This window comes from Oncorhynchus mykiss, chromosome 25, assembly GCF_057628025.1.
Source record: "Oncorhynchus mykiss isolate SJ-2025 chromosome 25, ASM5762802v1, whole genome shotgun sequence".
Taxonomy (NCBI): Eukaryota; Metazoa; Chordata; class Actinopteri; order Salmoniformes; family Salmonidae; genus Oncorhynchus; species Oncorhynchus mykiss.
The window spans coordinates 77,715,001-77,742,217 of record NC_143046.1 but is presented as its reverse complement, the minus strand read 5'-3'; the positions used below and the strand labels follow the sequence as shown (position 1 = coordinate 77,742,217).

The 27,217-nt window shown below is 43.0% G+C and overlaps 1 protein-coding gene across 2 annotated transcripts in view; it reads right to left on the bottom strand.

Moving 5' to 3' along the window:
- Positions 1 to 542: 542 nt before the first annotated feature.
- The window catches only part of LOC110505805 (coiled-coil domain-containing protein 85C-A-like), an 83,987-nt gene continuing 57,312 nt past the window's right edge, over positions 543 to 27,217 (bottom strand). The window contains exons 2-5 of one of the 2 annotated variants that reach the window (XM_036962788.2): positions 26,121 to 26,185; positions 23,021 to 23,113; positions 6,979 to 7,170; positions 543 to 5,371 (exon numbers count right to left, since the gene is read on the bottom strand). In XM_036962788.2, coding sequence (XP_036818683.1) covers positions 5,282 to 5,371; positions 6,979 to 7,170; positions 23,021 to 23,113; positions 26,121 to 26,185 — 440 coding nt within the window. In that variant the 3' untranslated portion in view covers positions 543 to 5,281. The remainder of the gene's footprint in view (positions 5,372 to 6,978; positions 7,171 to 23,020; positions 23,114 to 26,120; positions 26,186 to 27,217) is intronic. The other variant, XM_036962790.2, reaches the window with a different exon arrangement.

The window sequence follows — 27,217 nt, the reverse complement described above, 5'->3', positions numbered from 1 at the left end:
GACGGTCTCGTTCTATGAGCTTGTGTGGCCTACCACTTCCCGGCTGAGCCGTTGTTGCTCCTAGATGTTTCCACTTCACAATAACAACACTTACGTTTAACCAGGGCAGCTCTAGCAGGGCAGAAAACTGACTTGTTGAAAAGGTTGCATCCTATGACAGTGCCATGTTGAAAGTCACTCAACTCTTCAGTAAGGCCCATTCTACTGCAAATATTTGTCTATGGAGATTGCATGGCTGTGTGCTTGATTTTTTTATACACCTGTCAGCAATGGGTGTGGCTGAAATATCAGAATCCACTAATTTGAAGTGGTGTCCACATTATTGATTATATATATACACATTATATATATATATATATATATATATATATATATATACACACAAAATGATCTTCCATATGTATTCCTTTCTGTTTGAAACACACTACTAAACCAGTGTTATATTCTGATTCCACTGTAGCAAGTATTCCACTGTAGCATTGTGCATGGCCTGGAACATAAAGACACCCATGCATGGCACACACACTCTAAATAAACACACATTTTATGGGATGTTTTAGACTTTATTGAAAAAAGTTTGTGTTTGATTTTTTTTTATGTTGAAGTTTTTTTATTACACCTTGTATACTTTCATATCTTCCATTTGTTACTTCGTTGATGTTTGTATATGTCAAGTTACTGTAAGCAAAGTCACATGGCATAGAACACTGTTGTTTTGTCTTTGGAGAAGCTGTCATACTGAAAAGAAGTCAATCTGAACCTTGTAGTTTACACGCTGCCCATTACCTTTTGCCCATGCTTCATGTCATTACATGTGTTAGCCACTAGGGGGTGTCCTTGTCAAGCCATTGAAATTGAGGCCCTGAATGAACCAACACCTTTAAAGGCATCCTCTCTTCCTTGAAAATTTTACCAATGTTGCTTGTTAACCATCTCTTGTTGTCCTCCACAATGTAATTGGGGAGGGGACTGTGGATCTGTTTTCATCCGTTTATATGTTAGTCACACGCGCTATCTCAGGCCTGATTTTGACGAAACTGGTGAATTTTGCGTCTTGCCAAAGAGATCCGCAGTTTACAAAATGACACAGATTGGACTAAGGCGGGAGCTATAGTAATTAACTGAAATGTGTTAGTCACACACAGTATCTCAATTGGCCCAAGGGTGCTGCATCATGTTTACTGTTTTTAAGCGTTTCACTAGGGAGAGGCTATAAGGAAACTGCTTACCAAATTCTAAAACTGACCCCTACCTTAACTGTAACCGTAACCTAATTTTAACCAATTCTGAAATGAAATATTGGATTGCAGGTCAGGAGTGTCCATATAGCCTTTTCCGTATCACTAAGTTACACTTTCATCAACATTCGTAAACAGGTGAGGGTTTAAAACATAAACTCCATTTTTTTATTTCAAAATCATATAAAAGCAGCTTATTTCAATTTTCACATTTGACAATTTGCTAAAATATACATTTTCAGCTACATACAGGTTGTGGGGAAACATAGGCGGGCTAGTTGCAGGTATTTATGTACACAGCACTGTGTATATCCTAAGATACAACTTAAACTGTGTATATCCTAGGATACAACTTAAACTGTGTATATCCTAGGATACAACTTAAACTGTGTATATCCTAGGATACAACTTAAACTGTGTATATCCTAGGATACAACTTAAACTGTGTATATCCTAGGATACAACTTAAACTGTGTATATCCTAGGATACAACTTAAACTGTGTATATCCTAGGATACAACTTAAACTGTGTATATCCTAGGATACAACTTAAACTGTGTATATCCTAGGATACAACTTAAACTGTGTATATCCTAAGATACAACTTAAACTGTGTATATCCTAGGATACAACTTAAACTGTGTATATCCTAGGATACAACTTAAACTGTGTATATCCTAGGATACAACTTAAACTGTGTATATCCTAGGATACAACTTAAACTGTGTACCACAGTGAAAGAGGCAAAAAAAGAGAACATAGAATTTCATCACAGGTTCCACGTAGAGATGCCTCATTCAGAAAAGAAGCAGTGCATTTGAATGTAACAAAAGGAAAACTGTCAAACTTTAAATCCGAACTTTGTGCTTTCAAATGAACATATAGTAAGTTGCGTGTAGAAAAAAAGTTTGCTAAAGTTTTAATTTGTGAAGACTGAGTGTGTGTGTAGACACGCATTTGTACGTTTTTTTCCATTATGAATCTCCTTAGTCATTAATGCCTAACTATTACAACAACAACAACACCGTACAGAACAGTAATGCTTTTATAGCAGTCCTCAATTCAAACACATTTATCTTCCCTGTTGATTTGCTGCTCATTTTGTTCATACAGTTCTTCTATGTTACGAGTCAGATCAGACACACAGCCAGCTGCATCCAGACTCCTCCACACTGAAACACAGCGTAATAATCCCAAAAGGTAGTCTATTCCCTATTTAGTGCACTACATTTGACCAGGGCAAAAAGGGGATCTGGTCAAAAGTAATGCACTATATAGGGTGTCATTTGGGATGAACACAGCCGCTCTTCTGCTATCAATAAAATGAGAATATTTTTTGTGTAAACATACATTTATACACACCCTTCTGTATAATAACAATTGGGGTATACATTTATTATACCCCGATATAAATTGACAATGTGTCAAACTCAATTCAGAATAATTTACCAATGTTCAGATTTTAGAACACAAATCCGAGAGAATACAGCAAGTTTCTTTTAACACAGTTTGTAACTGCCTATTCAGAACTCAACCTAGCCAATATTACTCCTACAGTATATAGACTCTGAGTGCTCATATACAGTATTCACTGGCCTAACATATGCATGTACATAGAACTCAGCACAGCTATGACACTTCATTCATTGTATATGCATTGTACAACTCCCTATAAAGAAGAGACTAGGATATACATAGATGTTATTACTCCTAATGACATCTGTCTGTTAACTCTTAATGGCGTCTTGTGTCAGTCTTATGACGGTGTTATATAGCTAATGTCACCTAAAAGACCCCGTACAATACTGAGATGACTCAAATACACAGAAATCGGCTAGGAGCCACCGTAGAGTATAGAACACAGCTATGAAGCTTCATTTAGCTACATAGTGTATTGTACACTGAAGTCCCGCTGGAAGACCTCACATAGAGATGACACCTGTGAGACTTCATACAGCATACATAGGGACCCTAGGAGACTTAATTACGCACAGTGATCATCTATGAGACTTCATACAGCATACATAGGGACCTTAGGAGACTTAATTACGCACAGTGATCATCTATGAGACTTCATACAGCATACATAGGGACCCTAGGAGACTTAATCACGCGCAGTGATCATCTATGAGACTTCATTGAGCATTCATATGAATTGTATGAGACTTGCCAAGGATTGCTAGACTGACTGATTTTACAGTGATAATCTATGAGACTTCATACAGCATACACAGGCCTAACACATGTCATAATGTACAGGAGCCAGCTAAGACACCTTATAAAGTATACATAGGATCCAGCTCCGAGAACTCAGTATACGTGCATTGAGTGTACAAAACATTAAGAACACCTGCTCTTTCCATGACATAGACTAACCAGGTGAATCCAGGTGAAAGCTATGATCCCTTATTGATGTCACTTGTTAAATCCACTTCCATCGAGGGAGATGAAGGGGAGGAGACAGGTTAAAGAAGGATAAGCCTTGAGACAATTGAGACATGGATTGTGTATGTGTGCCATTCAGAGGTTGAATGGGCAAGAGCTCATAGAGAATACTTAGGACTGGTCAAAATAAGTTGTTTTCAAACCGTTTCAACGATTGTCATATATAAGATCTGCAGATTTGTAAGTGAAAAGTCCCACTTCCATCTAGCAAGAGTCTGACTTTCTGATCCATGATAAATCATCAGAAGCGACACTATATTAGGCATGAACCGTAACCTTCCCTTGAGTTCATGTTTCAATTAATAGTGTGACAGCCTTCTAGTCTGGTCCCAGAACTGTTTGTGCTTTTACCAACTCCATTGCTGTCGCTGTAGTCATGTTTGTCATGACAGTTCTATCAGGAGTTTTCAGGAGTGGCTAAGCAGACTGGCCCCCAGGCTAGAAGCTTTCTGCCTTGGGAGTACATTTATGAAACTGCACTCGATGTGCCACTTTCTGTACTTAGTTATAAAGTGTGCATCCCAAATGTCACCCTTTTCCCTATATAGTGTTGGTATAAAGAATAAGAATGTGAGGCACAAACAAACATGAACACTAAAAACAACAGGTAAAACAATAGCACTACGTTTTGTTAAACATAACCTACTCTAGTGCTAGAATTTAGTTTAACACTTTGAAAGGATTTCCATCTACATTTGTACACATACTTCTCTCAGATAAAAGAGGACTACATTATTAAACAGCATCCTACAGCAGCTAGGTTTCACGTTGTATAAACCTATGGCTTGTGATTCTACACTGAAGGAAATGACATCATGCTATTTCGAGTATTTGTCCTCATCTATGTTGTAAGGAGTTGCCAGTCAGTTGGCTGTTGAATGGAAAAGTAATGGAAGTAAAGTCAAGAACAGAACATATCAGGGCCTTGACTTGAGAATAGTAGAATGGTTTGTCCTGGAGTGGTTGTCAGTCTTGAACACTTGGTAGGTGAACATTTACAAACACCAAAACAGACGTTGGTTGGAGATGGCAGAAGGTCAGGTAAAGTACTGTAGCTCAGGTGTAGTGACTGGTTGTAAGGGGCAGTTTATCCTCCTCTTCCTTCTCTTTAATGACAAGACACCATAACCAACGTTGGCCGTGGGCACTAGATTACCTGCTGGGTATTGACGAACGGTGTGTCATTCAACATAGAAGAATTGTCTTTAAATAAACAGAACATGAGAGCCAACGTGGTCAGAGGCTATAGGATTGCCAACCGCTGTTTTTAACCCTTCATCGGCGCAGCCTATTTTGTAAGATCTAAACTGAGATTTACTGTACCCACTACCCAGGTCAGCTGTAGCCTACATTCCTATATTCACCAGGGGACAATGTTAGGCGAGGCTAAGCACAGAGGTTTGGGTTCAGGCTAGAATTTGTGGGGATCATCTAGCCACGGTCACACAGTGCTGAGAAAATAGGAGGGTGTCATTTGAGATGTGCCCCTTGTTTGTGCACTCAGTGCTGCGGGTCCATGGTTGTTGTTGTTCATTTGTCTGTCTGTCCGTTTGTCTCGTCTGAGTGCTGCTGTGCGCTGGTTAATGTGGTCTTAAGGACTACAAGGGCCCTTTGAACTGGTTCCCAGAGAGATGCTGGCGGATGGAAGGCTTGGATCCTGCAGCGTCACCTAGTTTACGCCACACCACCTGAGAACACAACAGAGTACAGGGAAGTGAGAGAGGGGACACAAAACCCTGTTACACAACGGCTGTATACTATCTACAGTATATCCAGTCCCTTCAGATGAGGGTCTCTAGAAGTGAAATGTAGTACTAATTGACCCTGTGGGTCAAAGGGAGGTCATAGAGAGATGGGAACCATAGATATGACTGTAATCCAGCCAACCAATGGGTGTCAACAAAAATGTGCTCCACATAATCTGAGCAGAAAATGCCATCTCATACCCTCTGCCATCTCCAACAGCTGTGCAACACTTAACTCCCAACTCTGTGATGAGAGAGAGAGAGGTCGACCCACAGGACCATGTAACATAGACCTCATTAGTGACCAGGATGTCTTTATGGTAGATGGGATACTTGACTGTAAATGGCTGCATTGTGCCTCCATGTTCTCTGTCTCTCATGTACAGAGCTCTGTATGGAACAACCAACAGGCATGGCTACTGAAAGCCTGGAAGGGCCCCAGGGTTGTCCCTACGAGAACACTGGTCCCATACTCTCTCGCCAGGCCTGTCACAGAGTGTATATTATCTTTATAGTGCACTACTTTTGATGGGGCCTGGTCAAAAGAAGTGCACTATGAAAGGGAGTAGGATGCCATTTGGGATGCACACTACATGTCTGGGGGTGGATATGCTGTTGAGATGAGAGAAGGCGGGGCCTGTAGCTTCTACCTCATAGTTATATCCTCCTATCTTATCCTAGGCCTGGGAGGTTTACAGGGGGAATGTATCTGGGAGGTTTACAGGGGGAATGTATCTGGGAGGTTTACAGGGGGAATGTATCTGGGAGGTTTACAGGGGGAATGTATCTGGGAGGTTTACAGGGGGAATGTATCTGGGAGGTTTACAGGGGGAATGTATCTGGGAGGTTTACAAGGGGAATGTATCTGGGAGGTTTACAGGGGGAATGTATCTGGGAGGTTTACAGGGGGAATGTATCTGGGAGGTTTACAGGGGGAATGTATCTGGGAGGTTTACAGGGGGAATGTATCTGGGAGGTTTACAGGGGGAATGTATCTGTAAGGTTTACAGGGGGAATGTATCTGGGAGGTTTACAGGGGGATTGTATCTGGGAGGTTTACAGGGGGAATGGAGCTCGAAGGCTTAAGAGGCCACAATAAGAGCTTCCATTGTTTCTCCCAGTGAAGTTATTTTAATTACGCTGACAAGTGTGTCGTAAACACTATGGCTCCTTTATGGGAACCTCCAATTATAGCACGGGGAAGTGAAGGGGTGAGAGAGGAGGGGTGAGAGGGGGGGGGTTGAGAGGGAGGGATGGAGGGGGGTAATTGTGCAGTAATTGAAACACTGCTCTCCGTCAAAGCGATGGCAGGCTTGTGATTCGGACAGGCAAACAGAGACTGGGAGCGGGAGGGGGAGAGAGAGGGAGAGGGAGAGAGGGAGAGGGAGAGAGGGGGAAGGAGAGAGGGAGAGGGAGAGGGGGAGGGGGAGGGAGAGAGACGCAACTCATGTACTGTATCTTAATCAAGCTCTCATTATTAGCTTGCTGGGATAGGATAGAGGAGATGAGAAAGGTAATGTGGAAGAGAGGAGAGAGAGAAAGTTTCTTACATTACACATCTCCCTGACGATGGCCTTCTCCTTCTCACTGAGGTCTTCGTCGTAGTCTTCGGGGATTTTCTTCTCCAGGTTCTCATGGACCTCCAGTACCTTCATGGCATGGACCACAGCCTCTGGCTTCTGGCCCACTGGGAGGTAGTCTGCTGGGGGGGACGGCTCACCACTGGGGGACCAACCAGAGCCCTGGAGAGAGAGGAGAGATGGTCAGTGTGGTCACACACACATGAATATACTTTATTTTCTCTCTCTCACACACACCATCATGTTAGTAACATCATGCTAATCCCCCCTCTCCCCTCTCTCTCTCTGGGTACTATAGTTCACCACCCACCGAAATGAGATTAAATCCTTTCATTCTGGGTCCTGCCCTGGTCCTACCCTGGTAGGGTTACATCTTCCCTGGTGGGGTTACATCTCCCCTGATCCTAACCTGGTTCTACCCTAGTGGGGTTACATCTCCCCTGATCCTAACCTGGTCCTACCCTCGTGGGGTTACATCTCACCTGGTCCTACCCTGGTGGGGTTACATCTCCCCTGGTCCTACCTTGGTGGGGTTACATCTCCCCTGATCCTAACCCGGTCCTACCCTGGTGGGGTTACATCTCCCCTGATCCTAACCTGGTCCTATCCTGGTGGGTTTACATCTCCCCTGATCCTAACCTGATCCTACCCTGGTGGGGTTACATCTCCCCTGATCCTAACCTGGTCCTACCCTGGTGGGGTTACATCTCCCCTGATCCTAACCTGGTCCTACCCTGGTGGGGTTACATCTCCCCTGATCCTAACCTGGTCCTACCCTGGTGGGGTTACATCTCCCCTGTCCTACCTTGGTGGGGTTACATCTCCCCTGATCCTAACCCGGTCCTACCCTGGTGGGGTTACATCTCCCCTGATCCTAACCTGGTCCTACCCTGGTGGGTTTACATCTCCCCTGATCCTAACCTGGTCCTACCCTGGTGGGGTTACATCTCCCCTGATCCTAACCTGATCCTACCCTGGTGGGGTTACATCTCCCCTGATCCTAACCTGGTCCTACCCTGGTGGGGTTACATCTCCCCTGATCCTAACCTGGTCCTACCCTGGTGGGTTTACATCTCCCCTGATCCTAACCTGGTCCTACCCTGGTGGGGTTACATCTCCCCTGATCCTAACCTGGTCCTACCCTGGTGGGGTTACATCTCCCCTGATCCTAACCTGGTCCTACCCTGGTCGGGTTACATCTCTCCTGATCCTAACCTGGCCCTACCCTGTTGGGGTTACATCTCCCCTGATCCTAACCTGATCCTACCCTGGTGGGATTACAACTCCCCTGGTCCTACCCTGGTGGGGTTACATCTCCCCTGATCCTAACCTGGTCCTACCCTGGTGGGGTTACATCTCCCCTGATCCTAACCTGGTCTTACCCTGGTGGGGTAACATCTCCCCTGATCCTAACCTGGTCCTACCCTGGTGGGGTTACATCTCACGTGTGTCTTTCCATCTCTGGGTCACAGCTGATGCACAAAAAGGTATTTGAGGGAGAGGAGCAGTAGTCCTGACTATCCTATCCCTCCCCAGTACATGTCAGTCCCAGCACTCACTGTCCAAGCCCGTAGCTATCTCTATCCCTGGTCCTATCCCAATACAGCTCATTCCCATCACTCACTGTCAAAACCCTTAGTTATCTCTATCCCTGGTCCTATCCCAATACAGCTCAGTCCCATCACTAACTGTCCAAGCCCTTAGCTATCTCTATCCCTGGTCCTATCCCAATACAGCTCCTCAACAATCCCAGCCAGCATTCCAACACTGGTGCCCCTGAGGGGGGGGGGAGAGAGAGAGAGAGAGAGAGAGCGAGGGAGAGAGCAACACACACAAAGGAGAGAGGCAATAACAACAGCTCCAGGGTGAATGGTGTAGGCCCCTGCTGTAGAGGTATTGTAGAAGAGGAAGGATGTGAACCTGATCCGCCTGCCAGTCTACTGTTACAGAGCCTGTATCAATACCTAGTAGCAATCCTCAGAGAACACTGAGATAGACACCACACTTATGTGCATCCCAAATGGCACCCTATTCCATGTATAGTGTACTACATTTGACCAGGGCCCATATGCCTCTGGTCAAAAGTAGCGCAATATGTAGGGAATATGGTGCCATTTGGGATGTAGCCTGAACAAAGTCAGTTTAAAAGAAAACATAAATAGAGGCTCTAGTTTGAAAGACATCAACAACCAACCATTTTTACAAGACAGAATCACTCATTAAAAGTACATTGCATCTGTCAAAGAGAATCTTGATTGACATTTGATTGGCTGCTCTTGTTATTAGATGGTTGGGATTTTGCCTCGGTCAGTGCTAATTTTAGCATGTGACGGATGTAGGGGGGTGTAGGGGCTATAGAGGGGGGGTTAGCAGGGGTGGGGGCGACCCCCTCAACAATCTCTCTCTACGTATCACAGGTAACTCCTCACAACACATATTTTAACGTAGCACACAGGTTATACCAAACAATAAGCAAATATGTTCTTTATTTCTACAACACTGGACACCACCCACCATAAACTTTAAAGTGTGTATCAGTCCATGTCATTGTCTGAGCGGAATGTGAATAGACGTGAGAGAGAGAGAGAGGTCATAATCAGATGAGCTCCTGCATTTTTCAGCATGTTCTTAAAAAAATATAGATTTAGAGTTGGATAAACTTGGATTTTTTTGTCATATACAGTGCCTTGCGAAAGTATTCGGCCCCCTTGAACTTTGCGACCTTTTGCCACATTTCAGGCTTCAAACATAAAGATATAAAACTGTATTTTTTTGTGAAGAATCAACAACAAGTGGGACACAATCATGAAGTGGAACGACATTTATTGGATATTTCAAACTTTTTTAACAAATCAAAAACTGAAAAATTGGGCGTGCAAAATTATTCAGCCCCTTTACTTTCAGTGCAGCAAACTCTCTCCAGAAGTTCAGTGAGGATCTCTGAATGATCCAATGTTGACCTAAATGACTAATGATGATAAATACAATCCACCTGTGTGTAATCAAGTCTCCGTATAAATGCACCTGCACTGTGATAGTCTCAGAGGTCCGTCAAAAGCGCAGAGAGCATCATGAAGAACAAGGAACACACCAGACAGGTCCGAGATACTGTTGTGAAGAAGTTTAAAGCCGGATTTGGATACAAAAAGATTTCCCAAGCTTTAAACATCCCAAGGAGCACTGTGCAAGCGATAATATTGAAATGGAAGGAGTATCAGACCACTGCAAATCTACCAAGACCTGGCCGTCCCTCTAAACTTTCAGCTCATACAAGGAGAAGACTGATCAGAGATGCAGCCAAGAGGCCCGTGATCACTCTGGATGAACTGCAGAGATCTACAGCTGAGGTGGGAGACTCTGTCCATAGGACAACAATCAGTCGTATATTGCACAAATCTGGCCTTTATGGAAGAGTGGCAAGAAGAAAGCCATTTCTTAAAGATATCCTACTCCAACCAAATGGAGGCCTTGTAAGCTGCCTCCCGCTGTTCAGAGGTAATTAAAAAATTGCACCCTGTGTATGTAAAGAATGATAAGACATGAAAAGAGCACAAAATGAAGCTCCTTATGGAAAATCAAGAGACATTTTTTGCTATTATAAAAATGGGAACATCAGCAACCTCATCTTCCACACAGAACATCCTCTGTCCTAGCAGAGTGCAATATTAGCACACTACCCCTCTAATAAGGGGGGGGGGGGGGTGTTAACGAGGGATGGAAACTCAGGATACGAGACAACGAGGACTCTGAGTCAGCTAATACAGTTGAAGTTGGAAGTGTACATACACCTTAGCCAAATACATTTAAACTCAGTTTTTCAAAATTCCTGACATTTAATCAGAGAAAAATTCCCTGTCTTAGATCAGTTAGGATCACCACTTTGTTTTAAAGAATGTCAAATTTCAGCTATTGTTTCTTTCATCACATTCCCAGTGGGTCAGAAGTGTACATACACAGAATTAGTATTTGGTAGCATTGCCTTTATTATTTTTTAACTTGGGTCAAACATTTCAGGTAGCCTTCCACAAGCTTCCCACAATAAGGTGGGTGAATTTTGGCCCATTCCTCCTGACAGAGCTTGTGTAACTGAGTCAGGTTTGTAGGCCTCCTTGCTCGCACACACTTTCAGTTCTGCCCACAAATTGTCTATAGGATTGAGGTCAGGGCTTTGTGATGGCCACTCCAATACCTTGACTTTGTTGTCCTTAAGCCATTTTGCCACAACTTTGGAAGTATGCTTGGGGTCATTGTCAATTTGGAAGACCCATTTGCGACCTAGCTTTAACTGATGTCTTGAGATGTTGCTTCAAATTATCCACATAATTTTCCTTCCCTCATGATGACATTTATTTTGTGAAGTGCACCAGTCCCTCCTGCAGCAAAGCACCCCCACAACATGGTGCTGCCAACTCCGTGCTTCACGGTTGGGGTGGTGTTCTTCGGATTGCAAGCCTCCCCCTTTTTCCTCCAAACATAATGATGGTCATTATGGCCAAACATATCTATTTTTGTTTCATCAGATCAGAGGACATTTCTCCAAAAAGTACGATCTTTGTCCCCATGTGCAGTTGCAAACCATAGTCTGGCTTTTTTATGGCGGTTTTGGAGCAGTGGCTTCTTCCTTGCTGAGCGGCCTTTCAGGTTATGATGATATAGGACTCGTTTTGCTGTGGATATAGATACTTTTGTACCTGTTTCCTCCAGCATCTTCACAAGGTCCTTTGCTGTTGTTCTGGGATTGATTTGCACTTTCGCACCAAAGTACATTAATCTCTAGGAGACAGAACGCATCTCCTTCCTGAGCGGTATGACGGCTGCGTGATCCCATGGTATTTATACTTGCGTACTATTGTTAGTACAGATGAACATGGTACCTTCAGGAGTGTGGAAATTGCTCCCAAGGATGAACCAGACTTGTGGAGGTCTAAAAAATGTTTTCTGAGGTCTTGGCTGATTTCTTTTGGTTTTCTCATGATGTCAAGCAAAGAGGCACTGTGTTTGAAGGTAGGCCTTGAAATACATCCACAGGTACACCTCCAATTGACTCAAATGATGTCAATTAGCCTTTCAGAAGCTTCTAAAGCCATGACATCATTTTCAGGTATGTTCCAAGCTGTTTAAAAGGCACAGTCAACTTAGTGTATGTAAACTTCTGGCCCACTGGAGTTGTGATACAGTGAATTATAAGTGAAATAATCTGTCTGTAAACAATTGTTGGAAAAATTACTTGTGTCATGCACAAAGTAGATGTCCTAACCGACTTGCCAAAACTATAGTTTGTTAACAAGACATTTGTTGAGTGGTTGAAAAACTAGTTTTAATGACGCCAACCTAAGTGTATGTAAACTTACGACTTCAACTGTATAAATCTCTATAAGTCTGGAACAGTACTGGTACAGGGCAACCCCAAAAAGTTTCAGCTGGACTTTCACCTAATAAAAGAATTAGCTAAGCAGGAGAAGCTCTCCCTTGAGAAAGATATCCCACCCCGAACGGGTCTGACCAGAGCTCTTCATTATATAACCCCACAGACGAGCAACCCCAAGCGGAAAGTCATCCTCCCAGCAGAGTACTACCCCCTCATTGAAATGAAGGATACATTTACCCAGCTGGAGGTAGGGCAGGTGGAGCTGGAACAGCAGGTGATTACACTTCAGTCAGCACAGACCCAGACAACAGTCCAGCACAACAACACCCCCTTAACCAGACCCGGAATGCTGGAGGTGGAGAGAGACATATCTGCACTCTGGACAGTGGTGAGACAACTACAACAGGAGAAAGAGCAGGAGCAGGAGAAGAACAGAGCACTAGAGGAGAGGATCAGACTGCTGGTGGAGGAGAGGGTGAGGGGGACGGAGGAGAGGTTGAGGGGGATGGTGTTTGACAGAGAACAACCCACTAGAGAGGTGGCCACCCCTGCAGAGAAGCCAGCAGACCAGCCCACCTCAGCTCCCGACAAAAGTCTACGACACCACAGCAGAAGAGTCCACCACAGACCCTGACCACGTCGACATCAGAGTAGGACAGACAAATGAAGAACCCCAAGCCCAGGGGATCTCACCCCCTCTGAGCACCCCCCTGTCAGCCACTCTGATAGCCCTCCTGATAGCCCCCCCACACACACACACACACACACCCAATGAGGACATACACAAGACACAGATTGTACTCCTTATGGACTCAAACGGAAAATACAGTGGGGATGACAAGTATTTGATACACTGACGATTTTGCAGGTTTTCCTACTTACGAAGCATGTAGAGGTCTGTAATTTTTATCATAGGTACACTTCAACTGTGAGAGACGGAATCTAAAACAAAAATCCAGAAAATCACATTGTATGATGTTTAAGTAATTAATTTGCATTTTATTGCATGACATAAGTATTTGATACATCAGAAAAGCAGGTCCTTAATATTTGGTACAGAAACCTTTGTTTGCAATTACAGAGATCATACATTTCCTGTAGTTCTTGACCAGGTTTGCACAGACTGCAGCAGGGATTTTGGCCCATTCCTCCATTCTCCAGATCCTTCAGGTTTCTGGGCTTGTCGCTGGGCAATACGGACTTTCAGCTCCCTCCAAATATTTTATTTTGGGTTCAGGTCTGGAGACTGGCTAGGCCACTCCAGGACCTTGAGATGCTTCTTAGTTGCCCTGGCTGTGTGTTTCGGGTCGTTGTCATGCTGGAAGACCCAGCCACGACCCATCTTCAATGCTCTTACTGCGGGAAGGAGGTTGTTGGCCAAGATCTTGTGATACATGGCCCCATCCATCCTCCCCTCAATACGGTGCAGTCATCCTGTCCCCTTTGCAGAAAAGCATCCCCAAAGAATGATGTTTCCACCTCCATGCTTCACGGTTGGGATGGTATTCTTGGGGTTGTACTCATCCTTCTTCTTCCTCCAAACACTTTGAGTGGAGTTTAGACCAAAAAGATCTATTTTTGTCTCATCAGACCACATGACCTTCTCCCATTCCTCCTCTGGATCATTCAGATGGTCATTGGCAAACTTAAGACTTGCGCCAACAGTTGTTGCCTTCTCACCAAGCTGCCTGCCTATTGTCCTGTAGCCCATCCCATCCTTGTGCAGGTCTACAATTTTATCCCTGATGTCCTTACACAGCTCTCTGGTCTTGGCCATTGTGGAGAGGTTGGAGTCTGTTTGATTGAGTGTGTAGACAGGTGTCTTTTATACAAGTAACGAGTTCAAACAGGTGCAGTTAATACAGGTAATGAGTGGAGAACAGGAGGGCTTCTTAAAGAAAAACTAACAGGTCTGTGAGAGCCGGAATTCTTACTGGTTGGTAGGTGATCAAATACCAGGCTCTGCCGTAACCGGCCGCGACCGGGGGGTCTGTGGGGCGACGCACAATTGGCCTAGCGTCGTCCGGGTTAGGGAGGGTTTGGCCGGTAGGGAAATCCTTGTCTCATCGTGCACCAGCGACTCCTGTGGCGGGCCGGGCGCAGTGCGTGCTAAATAAGGTTGCCAGGTGCACGGTGTTTCCTCCAACTCATTGGTGCGGCTGGCTTCCGGGTTGGATGGCGGATAGTAGCTACTAAAACAATTGGATACCACGAAATTGGGGAGAAAAAGAGGTCAAATTCAACAACAAAAAAACAACAAAAAATAAATACTTATGTCATGCAATAAAATGCAAATTAATTACTTAAAAATCATAGAATGTGATTTTCTGGAATTTTGTTTTAGATTTCGTCTCTCACAGTTGAAGTGTACCTATGAAAATTACAGACCTCTACATGCTTCGTAAGTAGGAAAACCTGCAAAATTGGCAGTGTATCAAATACTTGTTCTCCCCACTGTATAGCTCATCTCGTAGCAGTAGTACTGTAGACTACTTTATCACTGACCTCATCCCAGAGTCTTTCAGAGTGTTCACGTCCAGCCCATTAACACCCCTATCAGATCACTGCCAAACCACAATCTATCTTACAGAGCAATTCTCAATCATGAGGCATCAAAGCCAAAGGAACTGAGTAATATTATGAAAAAAAAGGCAACAACAAATTCAATCCCTTTATGACAACTTCCTGGACAAAATATTCCACTGTAATAGTGAAGGTGTAAATTTGGCAGTAAAAAATGTTAACAATATATTTGACCTCTCAGCTTCCCTATCTAATCTAAACAGAAAACCAAAGAAAATGGACAACAATGACAAATGATTTGATGAAGAATGTAAAACCTAAGAAAGAAATTGAAAAACCTGTCCAACCAAAACCATAGAGACCCAGAAAACCTGAGTCTATGCCTTCACTATGGTGAATCAATAAAACAATACAGAAATACACTACAGAAAAAGAAGGAACAACATGTCAGAAATCAGCTCAATGTAATTGAAGAATCCACAGACTCTAACCACTTCTTGGAAAATTGGAAAACACTAAACAAACAACAACAAAAACAATTATCTATCCAAAATGGAGATGTATGGGTAAAGCACTTATCCAATCTTTTTGGCTCTAACAAAGAACCATTGGCAAAAACATATATATGATCAAATACAAATCTTAGAATCAACTTTTAAAGACTACCAGAACTCACTGGATTCTCCAATTACCTTGAATGAACTACAGGACAAAATAAAACCCCTCCAACCCAAAAAGGCCTGTGCTGTTGATGGTATCCTCAATGAAATGATCAAATATACAGACAACAAATTCCAATTGGCTATACTAAAACTCTTTAACATCATCCTTAGCTCTGGCATCTTCCCCAATATTTGGAACCAAGGACTGATCACCCTAATCTACAAAAGTGGAGACAAATTTGACCCCAATAACTACCGTGGGATATACGTCAACAGCAACATTGGGAAAATCCTCTGCATTGTCATTAACAGCAGACTCGTACATTTCCTCAGTGAAAACAATGCACTCAGCATATGTCAAATTGGCTTTTTACCAAATTACCGTATGACAGACCACATATTCACCTTGCACAACCTTATTGACAAACAAACAAACCAAAACAAAGGCAATGTCTTCTAATGATTGTTGATTTAACAAAATATTTTGACTCAATTTGGCATGATTGTCTGCTATACAAATTGATTGAAACTAGTGTTGGGAGGAAAAGATTCAACATAATAATAAAATCCATGTACACCAACAACAAGTGTGTGGATAAAATTGGCTGAAAACACACACTTTTCTATCCACAGGGCCGTGGGGTGACACAGGGATGCAGCCTAAGCCCCACCCTCTTCAACATATATATCAACAAATTGGCGAGGGCACCAGAACAGTCTGCAGCACCCGGCCTCACCCTACTAGAATCTGAAGTCAAATGTCTACTGTTTGCTGATGATCTGGCGCTTTTGTCCCCAACCAAGGAGGGCCTACAGCAGCACCTAGATCTTCTGCACAGATTCTATCAGACCTGGGCCCTGACAGTAAATCTCAGTAAAACAAAAATAGTGGTGTTCCAAAAAAGGTCCAGTTGCCAGGATCACAAATACAAATTCCATCTAGACACAGTTGCCCTAGAGCACACAAAAAAAACTATACATACCTCATCCTAAACATCAGTGCCACAGGTAACTTCCACAAAGCTTTGAACGATCTGAGACAAGTAAAGAAGGGCCTTCTATGCCATCAAAAGGAAAATACAATTTGACACTGCCAATTAGGATCTGAAAAATATATATATTTGAATCAGTTATAGAACCCATTGCCTATATGGTTGTGAGGTCTGAACCAAGAATTTACAAAATGGGACAAACTCCAAATGGAGACTCTGCATGCAGAATTCGGCAAAAACAATCCTCTGCATGCAGAGCAGAATTAGGCAGACACCCGCTAATTATCAAAATCCAGAAAAGAGTCGTTAAATTCTACAACCACCTTAAAGGAAGCGATTCCCAAACCTTCCATAACAAAGCCATCCCCTACAGAAAGATGAACCTGGAGAAGAGTCCCCTAAGCAAGCTTGTCCTGGGTCTCTGTTCACAAACACAAATAGACCCCACAGAGCCCAAGGACAGCAATAGAATTAGATCCAAACAAATCATGAGAACACATTAGAAAGAATTAACAAAAAAACTGAGCAAACTAGAATGCTATTTGGCCCTGAACATAAAGTACACAGTTGCAGAATACCTGACCACTGTGACTGACCCAAACTTAAGGAACACTTTGACTATGTACAGACTCAGTGAGCATAGCCTTGCTATTGAGAAAGACCGCCGTAGGTAAACCTGGCTCGCAAAAGAAGACAGGCTATGTTCACAATGCCCACAAAATGAGGTGGAAACTGAGCTGTACTTACTAACCTCATGCCAAATGTATGACCATATTAGAGACACATATTTCACTCAGATTTATTTTCCCTTTTGTACTTTAACTATTTTCACATCATTACAACATTGAATGTAGACATAATATGGCATTTGAAATGTCTTTATTATTTTGGAGTGTAATGTTTACTGTTCATTTTTTATTGTTTATTTCACTTTGGTTTATTATCTATTTTACTTGATTTGGCAATTTAAACATGTTTCCCATGCCAATAAACCCCCTTAAATTGAAATTGAATTGAGAGAGAGAGAGATATGATGCATTATTCAAAGCGTCACCTTCTGTGTTTGAAGTTGAAGTTCAAAGCCATGCTAATCAGGACAGGAGTCTAAAGTCGGTCTGTATTTCATTCCAAAACACACACACACTTTTTGCACACGCCACACTCTTATTCTTTTTTACCTGAGTGGTTACCATGATGACTCCAATGTTGTTTTAGCAGGACCAATCAGAGTTCTGATTAGCTAAAGAAGAGTACTCTCCTCTCTCTTCTCTCCTTGCTCTGCTCTCTCTCCTCTCCTCTCTCTGTCTCTGCTCTCTCTCCTCCCTCTCTCTGCTCTCTCCTCGCCTCTCCTCTGTCTCTGCTCCCTCTCCTCTCCTTCAGTCTCTCTTCCTTACATCCTCACTTCTCTCCTCTCCTTTCACAGCCTCCTATGTTCTCTCCCTTCTCTTCCTTCCCCCTCTTCTCCTCTCCCTCTTGTTCTCTCTCTCCCCCTCTCTGCATTACTGCTGGAGGAAGAGGAGGAGTGTGTGTGTGTGTGGGGGGGGGGGGGGGGGGGGGTAGAGAGGAAAGGATGACGGAGGAAGAGGATAAGAAGGAAGAAGAGGGATTAAGAATGAGGACAATGACGCCCCCAAGGTGAGAGCTGGAGAGGGGGATGAAAGAGAAGGAGAGAGCAGAGGGTGTCTTTGCCCTTCTGTAAGGAGGGACGCTAATTTAATTAGTGGTCTTTAAGGGACGACCTCTGGTTAAACATGGAAGCAACAGAGAGACAGGTGAAATCTCTGGGCTATAAAGGAGAGAGACAGAGAGACAGACATATAAAGAGAGAAATAAAGAGAGAGAGATAGAAAGAGAGAGGGGGAAGACAGAGTTAATTTATTTTCTCTTTTGTAATTTAACTATTTGCACATTGTTACAACACCCTATATAGACATAATATGACATTTGAAATGTCTTAATTTGTTTGGAACTTTTGTGAGCGTAATGTTTACTGTTCATGTTTTATTGTTTATTTCACTTTGAGAGAGAGAGAGAGAGAAATACCATTTAATTGACTTGAGAGAGAAAGTAAAGCCTATTGAATTGAATTGAATTGAGAGAGAAAGAGAGTCTTCAGCTTCAGTCTCCAGCTGGGCTAGAGAATTTGTCACGCCCTGATCTGTTTCACCTGTATTTGTGCTTGTCTCCACCCCCTCCAGGTGTTGCCCATATTCTCCACTTATCCTCTGGGTATTGAAAAAACTTAAGCGTTATGGCTTTTCAACCTCTGCCATATCATGGATTCGGAGCTATCTATCTAATAGAACTTAATGGGTTTTCTTTAATAGAAGCGTCTCTAATGTCAAAAATGTAAAGTGTTGTGTACCGCAGGGCAGCTCTCTAGGCACTATACTCTTTTCTATTTTTACCAATGACCTACCACTGGCATTAAACAAAGCATGTATGCTGATGATTCAACCATATACGCATCAGCAACCACAGCTAATGAAGTCACTGAAACCCGTAACAAAGAGTTTCAGTCTGTATTGGAATGGGTGGCCAGTAATAAACTGGTCCTAAACATCTCTAAAACTAAGAGCATTGTATTTGGTACAAATCATTCCTTAAGTGCTAGACCTCAGCTGAATCTGGTAATGGCTGTTGAACAAGTTGAGGAGACTAAATTACTTGGCGTTACCTTAGATTGTAAACTGGCATGGTCAAAACATATAGATTCAATGGTTGCAAAGATGGGGAGAGGTCTAGCCGTAATAAAGAGATTTTTTTACACCACGCTCCAAAAAGCAAGTTCTCTAGGCTCTAGTTTTGTCTAATTTTGATTATTGTCCAGTCATGTGGCCCAGTGCTGTAAGGAAAGACCTAGTTAAGCTGCAGTTGGCCCAGAACAGAGCGGCACGTTTTGCTCTTAATTGTAATCAGAGGGCTGATTTAAATACTATGCATGCCAGTCTCTATTGGCTAAGTGTTGAGGAGAGACTGATTGCATCACTTCTTCTTTTTATAAGAAACATTGCGTTGAAAATCCCAAATTGTTTGCATAGTCAACTTACACACAGCTCTGACACACACACTTATCCCACCAGACATGACACCAGGAGTCTTTTCACAGTCCCCAAATCCAGAACAAATTCAAGAAAGCGTACAGTATTATATAGAGCCCTTATTGCATGGAACTTCCTTCCATCTCATATTGCTCAAATAAACAGCAAACCTGGTTTCAAAAAACAGATAAAACAACATCTTGAAGCACAACGCCTCTCCCCTATTTGACCTAGATAGTTTGTGTATAGGCATTGATATGTAGGCTACGTGTGCCTTTTTTTTAAATGTATGTTGTTCTGTCCGTGAGCTGTTCTTGTTTATTGATGTTCTTTATTATGTCATTCTGTATTATGTTTCAGATTTTGTGTGAACCCCAGGAAGAGTAGCTGCTGCTTTTGCAACAGCTAATAGGGATCCTAATAAAATACCAAATACCTGTGTTTTCTGTCTGTCTGTGCCAGTTCATCTTGTTTGTCAAGCTTACCAGCATTCGTCCTGTCAGCTCCAGTCTTTTCCCAGCCTCTTTATTTCTCATCCTCCTGGTTTTTGACCCTTGCCTGTCCTGACGCTGTACCCGTCCGCCTGACTACTCTGCCCATCTCTGAACCTGATTACTGAAGTCTGCCTGTCCCTGACCCTGAGCCTGCCTGCCGTCCTGTACCTTTGCTCCTACTCTGGATTATCGACCCCTGCCTGCCTTGACCTGTCGTTTGCCTGCCCCTGTGGTTACAATAAACATTGTTACTTCACACCGTCTGCACTTGGGTCTTACCTTGATTCATGATAGAATCAAAGCTAGATAAACAGAATGAGGGGTGGAAGTTAGGGTTAACATGATGTATTGCTGTTGTAAGTTCTACTTTATTACTCTGGGTTATTGGGTAAAGTCTGAGCTGTGTTTACATTAAAGACATGAGGTTATTGTCTCTTAACACTCAGGGTGGAATGTGGAAGAGGCAGAGCAGAGGCAGGGCTGGAGTAAAAGTGCATATACTGGAGACTGACATTCAATATTGCAAGATGGCGCCAACAGAGATGATCGCCTCGCTTCAAGTCCTTAGGAAACAATGCAGTAATTTGTATTTTTTGTTGTTACATTGTTAGCCCAGAAAATCTTAAGTGTATTACAAACAGCCGGGAAGAACTATTGGATATAAGAGCGACATCAACTTACCAACATCACGACCAGGAATACAACTTTCCCGAAGTGAATCCTTTGTTCGGACCTCCATGCTGGACATTGGATCTAATCCCAGAGGCAGACCCAAAACAACGTTGTTGCCGCAGGAGAGGAAGGCGGAGGGGCCTCCTGGTCAGACTTAGAAGGTGAGCACACCATCCACCGCTTCTGAGCATATTACTCGTCAATGTCCAGTCTCTAGACAACAAGGTGGACGAAATTAGGGCACGAGTTGCCTTCCAGAGAGACATCAGAAATTGTAACATTCTCTGTTTCATGGAAACATGGCTCACTCGGGATATGTTGTCAGAGGTGGTACAGCCACTGGGTTTCTTCATGTGTCGCGCCAACAGAAACAAACATCTCTCTGGTAAGAAGAAGGGCGGGGGTGTATGCCTCATGATTAACGACTCATGGTGTAATCATAACAACATATAGGAACTCAAGTCCTTTTGTTCACCTGACCTAGAATTTCTTACAATCAAATGCCGACCGCATGATATAGCAAAATAATTATTTTAGATTATAGTATACCCCCCAAGCAGATACCTCGACGGCCCTGAAAGAACTTCACTGGACTCTATGTAAACTGGAAACCATATATCCTAAGGCTGCATTTATTGTAGCTGGGGATTTTAACAAATCTCATTTGAGAACAAGGCTACCTAAATTCTACCAGCACATTGATTGTGCTGTACCACTGCTACTCTAACTTCCGTGATGAATACAAGGCCCTCCCACACCCTCCCTTCGGCAAATCTGACCATGACTCCATCTTGTTGCTCCCCTCATATAGGCAGAAACTAAAACAGGAAGAGACCTTGTTTAGGTATATCCAACGCAGGTCTGACCAATCGGATTCCACACTTCAAGATTGCTTCAATCACGTGGACTGGGATATGTTCCAGGTAGCCTCAGACAATTACATCGACGTATAGCCTGACTCGGTGAGTGAGTTTATTAGGAAGTGCAATGGAGATGTTGTACCCACTGTGACTATTAAAACCTTTCCTAACCAGAAACAGAGGATTGACGGCAGCATTCGCACAAAACTGAAAGTGTGAACCACCGCATTTAATCATAGCAAGGTGACTGGAAACATGACCGAATAAAAACAGTGTAGTTATTCCCTCTGCAAGGCAATCAAATATGCAAAGCGTCAGTACAGAGACAAAGTTGAGTCGTAATTCAACGGCACAAACACGAGACATATGTGGCAGGGTCTACAGAAAATCACAGATTACAAAAAGAAAACCAGCCCTGTCGCGGACATCAATGTCTTGCTCCCAGACAAATGAAACAACTTTTTTGCTCGCTTTGAGGACAATACAGTGCCACCGACACGGCACACTACCAAAGACTGTGTATTCTCCTCCATGGCCGACGTGAGTAAAATATTTAAACGTGTTAACCCTCGCAAGGTTGCCGGCCCAGACAGCATCCCTAGCTGAACATAGTGCCTCTTCAACCTCATGGGGCTGAAGAAATTTGGCTTGTCACCAAAAACCCTCACAAACATTTACAGATGCACAATTGAGAGCATCCTGTCGGGCTGTATCACTGCCTGGTAAGGCAACTGCACTGCAGTTTCGCTCATCTCGCATTAACATCTACTAACCATGTATATGTGACCAATAACATTTGATTTGATATTGGAAATTGGGATCGTACACCTTTAAATGTAGAGGAGCTGGAGAAGGTTTGAAAGTGTTTGAAAGTCCAGTTCAAAGCAAGTCTGTGAAGTGATACTGAAGTCAGCGAGGGAAACTCTTAAAGCACTTCAAAGGAGTTAAGGCCGCAATAAGAGGAAGAAAGTACCAATGTAGGGATAGAAATCTGTGGACTGGTTTCAACCTTGTGTGAGTCTTTGAGACTCAGGAAATACTTTCCAAATGTCTGAGCTTCCAGAACTCTCTTTCTCTCTCCCTCTGAATGTGTCCCCCATGTGTGTGTCTTTTCCCTCTTAGCTTTGATCTTTCCTGACAGATCATGACCCCTGACCTTGACCCTTATCAGCCGGAGTGAGAACATAAAACAACAATGCTGCTGCCACAAAGACCTCTGCTTTGGTGACCACTGCTATGGTGACCGTTACCGCTGTGACCTGTAATTGTTGTTCAATTAAAATATACTGCAAATCGGCTCAAAACAGATAAGGTTTTCTGGTAGCTACGATTTATCCACAGAGCCAAACAGAGAGGTCATGGCAGGGAGAGGGAGTGGTTTGGCGCCATACTGTACGTACATTCTGCAGTGGGTCTTGCTGGTACTGTGAGAGCTGAGACTCAGAGTGGTAGAAGCCCTTCCTCAGACTCTTCAGATCACCACTTTTAGACTGCTGAGAGAGAGGGGGGGAGAGAGAGCAGCAAGAGGAAGAGAGAGCGAGAGAGAGGGGGAGAGAGAGCAGCAAGAGGAAGAGAGAGAACACATTTAGAGGAGTAGACAGTGCACACAGAAGTCCAAGAGGAGAAAATGTGCTGCTGATATCTGTACAAGAGAGAGGAGCTCAGCACAGAAGTTGAGAGGTTTGATGCTGAGGATTGTCAATAGGCCATTTTAGAACACCTTGTAAGACAGCAGATGTCAGTTCAGTTCATTTATACCCAATCTATCGTATAATTGAAAATGGCCAGCATGTGTTTTGTATCCTCATGCCTGGGGTAAAATAAATGGCATCCCTCTGCCTCAGGACACTGGACTGAGTGTAGCTCAGAACCTGCAGCTCTGCATGTAAAGTAGTCTAGAACTTTGACCGAAGACACAAGGAAGATCTCATCAAACGACCATTGGGACATCTGATGTATCTAGTCTTCCAGAAGAAAGAAAGCTACTACTACAACTACTAAGGACATGGTGATCTCTAGTGGACAACCAGAGACTTTCTGTTGAACTATTCGTCGCAGATGGAATGGACAATTTCAACAGAGAGAGATGACAAAGACATACAAGCGTAAATATGTACATTGCATTTCTAAATCCGAATGAGCGGTTGTTGGGGATGCTAAATATCCATATTAACGATGAGCGTATTATTCAACTGTATGTACGATAAAATTCCTTTCTCTCCTTCTCCCGCTCTTTCGTTCCCCACCTTTTCATTGTGTAACCAGCCGTCATATCGGGTTAGTCCACTAGGGACTTTTCATTGCATTATGTTAGTAATCAATTCAACCTTTACTGTGTGTGTTTACATATTTCGGTGTGATTATTTCATTAGTTAGTAAATAAATAATTAAGCCAATTTGTGTAAACTGAGTCATCATGTAGACTAGGGTTCGTGCAGATTAATAGAATATTACGACATTCAGAATGAGACTGATATGAGGTAAACATACATGAATAAGTGACTGTTATCTATAGATATGAATATATCTTATAAGAGTATAATTCGGGAGATAGTAACTTGTTAAATACGTTTTCCCGTGGTGCCCCAAGTTACAGAGTTAATTGTAACATTATTAATTTAATCACGTAATCAATTAAACATAGTTAATTGATTGGATAAGTTAACAGTCATCGCATTAATGATAAGTCACAACAAAATGTTATATTATGGCTATGTATAGTGTTTTAAAGTGTCACGTTCTGACCTTAGTTCCTTTTTTATGTCTTTATTTTAGTTGGTCAGGGCGTGAGTTGGGCTGGGCATTCTATGTTGTTTTTCTATGTTTTGTTCTGTTATATTTCTATGTGTTTGGCCTAGTATGGTTCTCAATCAGAGGCAGGTGTCAGTCGTTGTCTCTGATTGGGAGCCATATTTAGGTAGCCTGTTTTTTGTGTTTTTGTGGGTGGTTGTATCCTGTGTTAGTGTTTTCACCATATGGGACTGTTACGGTTAATGGTTTGTACTTTTGTTCAGTTGATTTATTAAATATATCATTATGGACAATTACCACGTTGCACATTGGTCTGATCATTGCAACTCCTCCTCTGAAGAAGAGGAATTCCATTACATAAAGTACAAAAGGGAAAATAAATAAACATAAATATGGGTTGTATTTACAATGGTGTTTGTTCTTCACTGGTTGCCCTTTTCTTGTAGCAACAGGTCACAAATCTACTGCTGTGATGGCACACTGGTATTTCACCTAATTGAGCGGACCCCACACCTCACAACCATATGGGTTCTATAACTGGTTCAAGTATTTTTAGCCAGATCCTAATTGGGATGTCGAATTTTATGCTCCTTTTGACGGCGTAGAAGGCCCTTCCTGAGAAGGGGGACATTTCAAGAAAATTAACAACTAAGGAAGAATTTTTCACTTCTCTCATTGACTTCTCAAACCCCAAACCCCGGCCTGGTCGGTTTCGCAGACGTTTCCGGAAGTCTTGTGATATTGCACCTCTGGGTTTAGAAAGTCTGTGCTACAACCTTCATTTTCACCAGGTTCCCATGAAGCATATGTAATGACAGTCCACCACCACATACCAGAGAGTCTCCTGATTAGCAAGGGGTAGTCTGTGTTTCATTTCATTGTGTATTAAAAACACAGTTTGAGATCATTGTGAGGGGATTTCACCAGTGGTCCAAAGAGGGAATTGTTTGCCACAGTAACCAAGAGGGTGGCATTTGGAACACATACCTATTCTATTCACCTCTAGCTGATGTCATAATGATGCTCCCTCTGGTCATTACAATGTTACTAAAACTCTTTACTACTCTGAGTGCACTCTCTTCCCTGTAGTATCCATCTCTCTCGGGTATGTACTTTAGTGTGTATGTGTGTGCATTCATGTGTGAGTAAATGTGTGTGAACCTGTGTGTATGTGTTTTAACATCTCCTAGTAGAGAGTAGAGACAGTACAAATGTGTGCCTGTGTTCTGGTTGTTGCTCCTCATGGATTCCTTTCATGTGAAATCAGACCCCAGACAGAATGGCAATGAGAAGCAATGAAACATTCATCCCATGAGTGAGTTCTCCTGCTCTCCCATCATTTATCCCAATCCATTATGGAAGTTCACTTTCACTGTGGAGCTGAATTATTCACTTAACCATGTCATCCCAGCAGGTAGAAACAAGCTCTCTCTCTCCCTCTCTCCCTTCCTCCATCTCGCTACATCTCCTCTGTGTAGCCGATTACTTGGCAATATTTAGCTTTCTCTATTAGCTCCCACTACATCTCTCTCATTCTCTGTTTATACTTTGAAAATGACACTCTCGTCACTACTGCCTTCTCTGCCTCTCCCACGAGAGAGTTTAGGTTTGAAAAAGTGAGAATGGAAAACATTGAGAGAGTTTAGGTTTGAGAAAGTGAGAATGGGAGACATTAAGAGAGAGTGGAAATTGAAAAACAGAGCGGTGATAGTTTTCACCATGGTAACATACAGTAGCTGAGAGTTTTACCTGTGATAGAAGCTGCTTGTTGTCATCCTCCAGGACCTTGGTCTCCATTTGCCTGATGTAGTTACCTGGAAGAATAAAGAGGCAGAGAGAATATCAATGAAAAGAATGTCAGTCCCACTGATCCAAGGCCTGTCTCATATCAATGACAGTGTCTGTCTCCCAAATGGCACCCTATCCCCTTTAAAGTGCACTACATTTACTAGGGCTTTGGTCAAAAGTAGTACACTATATAAAGAACAGGATTCCATTTGGGACGCAGTCTCTGTTAAATCCAGGTGTCCATTCCGGCTCTGAAACAATGGAGTTCAATAGACCAAGACCCATGTGTGCCCACAGATTCCCTCCAGTCTCTGTTAATACCAATTAGGTTGTGTTTGATGTATTCTGAGTTGGGCTCTGGGTCCCTCTGTGTGACGCTCAGCAGTCCTCTCAGCCTTAATCCCCCACCAGTTCTATTGTTGACTCTCCCATGGGGATTATGTTGTGTTAGCGCTCCACTAAAACCAACATTGCTGTCTTTTTTTCTCCTGTAAACTGCTGATACCCAACACTCAATACCGGATTTCACAACTATCTCCTTTAGAGAGATCTATATCCAATACATCAACCAAAGCACTGGAATTCTGGAATTCTTCAGTGGCACGAAAACGTCTTGGTTTTCATGATTTAAATGGACTGTATCAGCAATGGCAGTGATTATTTGGCCCTACACACACACACACACACACACACACACCTCTATGTGTATGTTCTCTCTCTCTCTCTGTTCTATCTATCTCTGTTCTCTTTCTGTTCTATCGCTATCTCTTTCTCTCTATCTCTCTCTCTGTTCTCTCTCTCTGCATAAGCATGCTATATCCTCCGTCTCAGTAGTTACCTTAATGAGAGGGGAGGCCCTGTAGAGGTGTGTGTGTGTGATGACCTTAGTGATGACTGAAACTTAGTAAGAGGGGATCTCTCTGCCATACAAAGGAACACACCTGTTCCTCCATAACTCCCTCTGAAGGAATGAGAGAGAGAAAGAAAGAGATGGGGACTAGACAGTGGAACCAATCCCAAGGAGACTAATGGTCTAGCTGGTAGACATAAAGATGTGA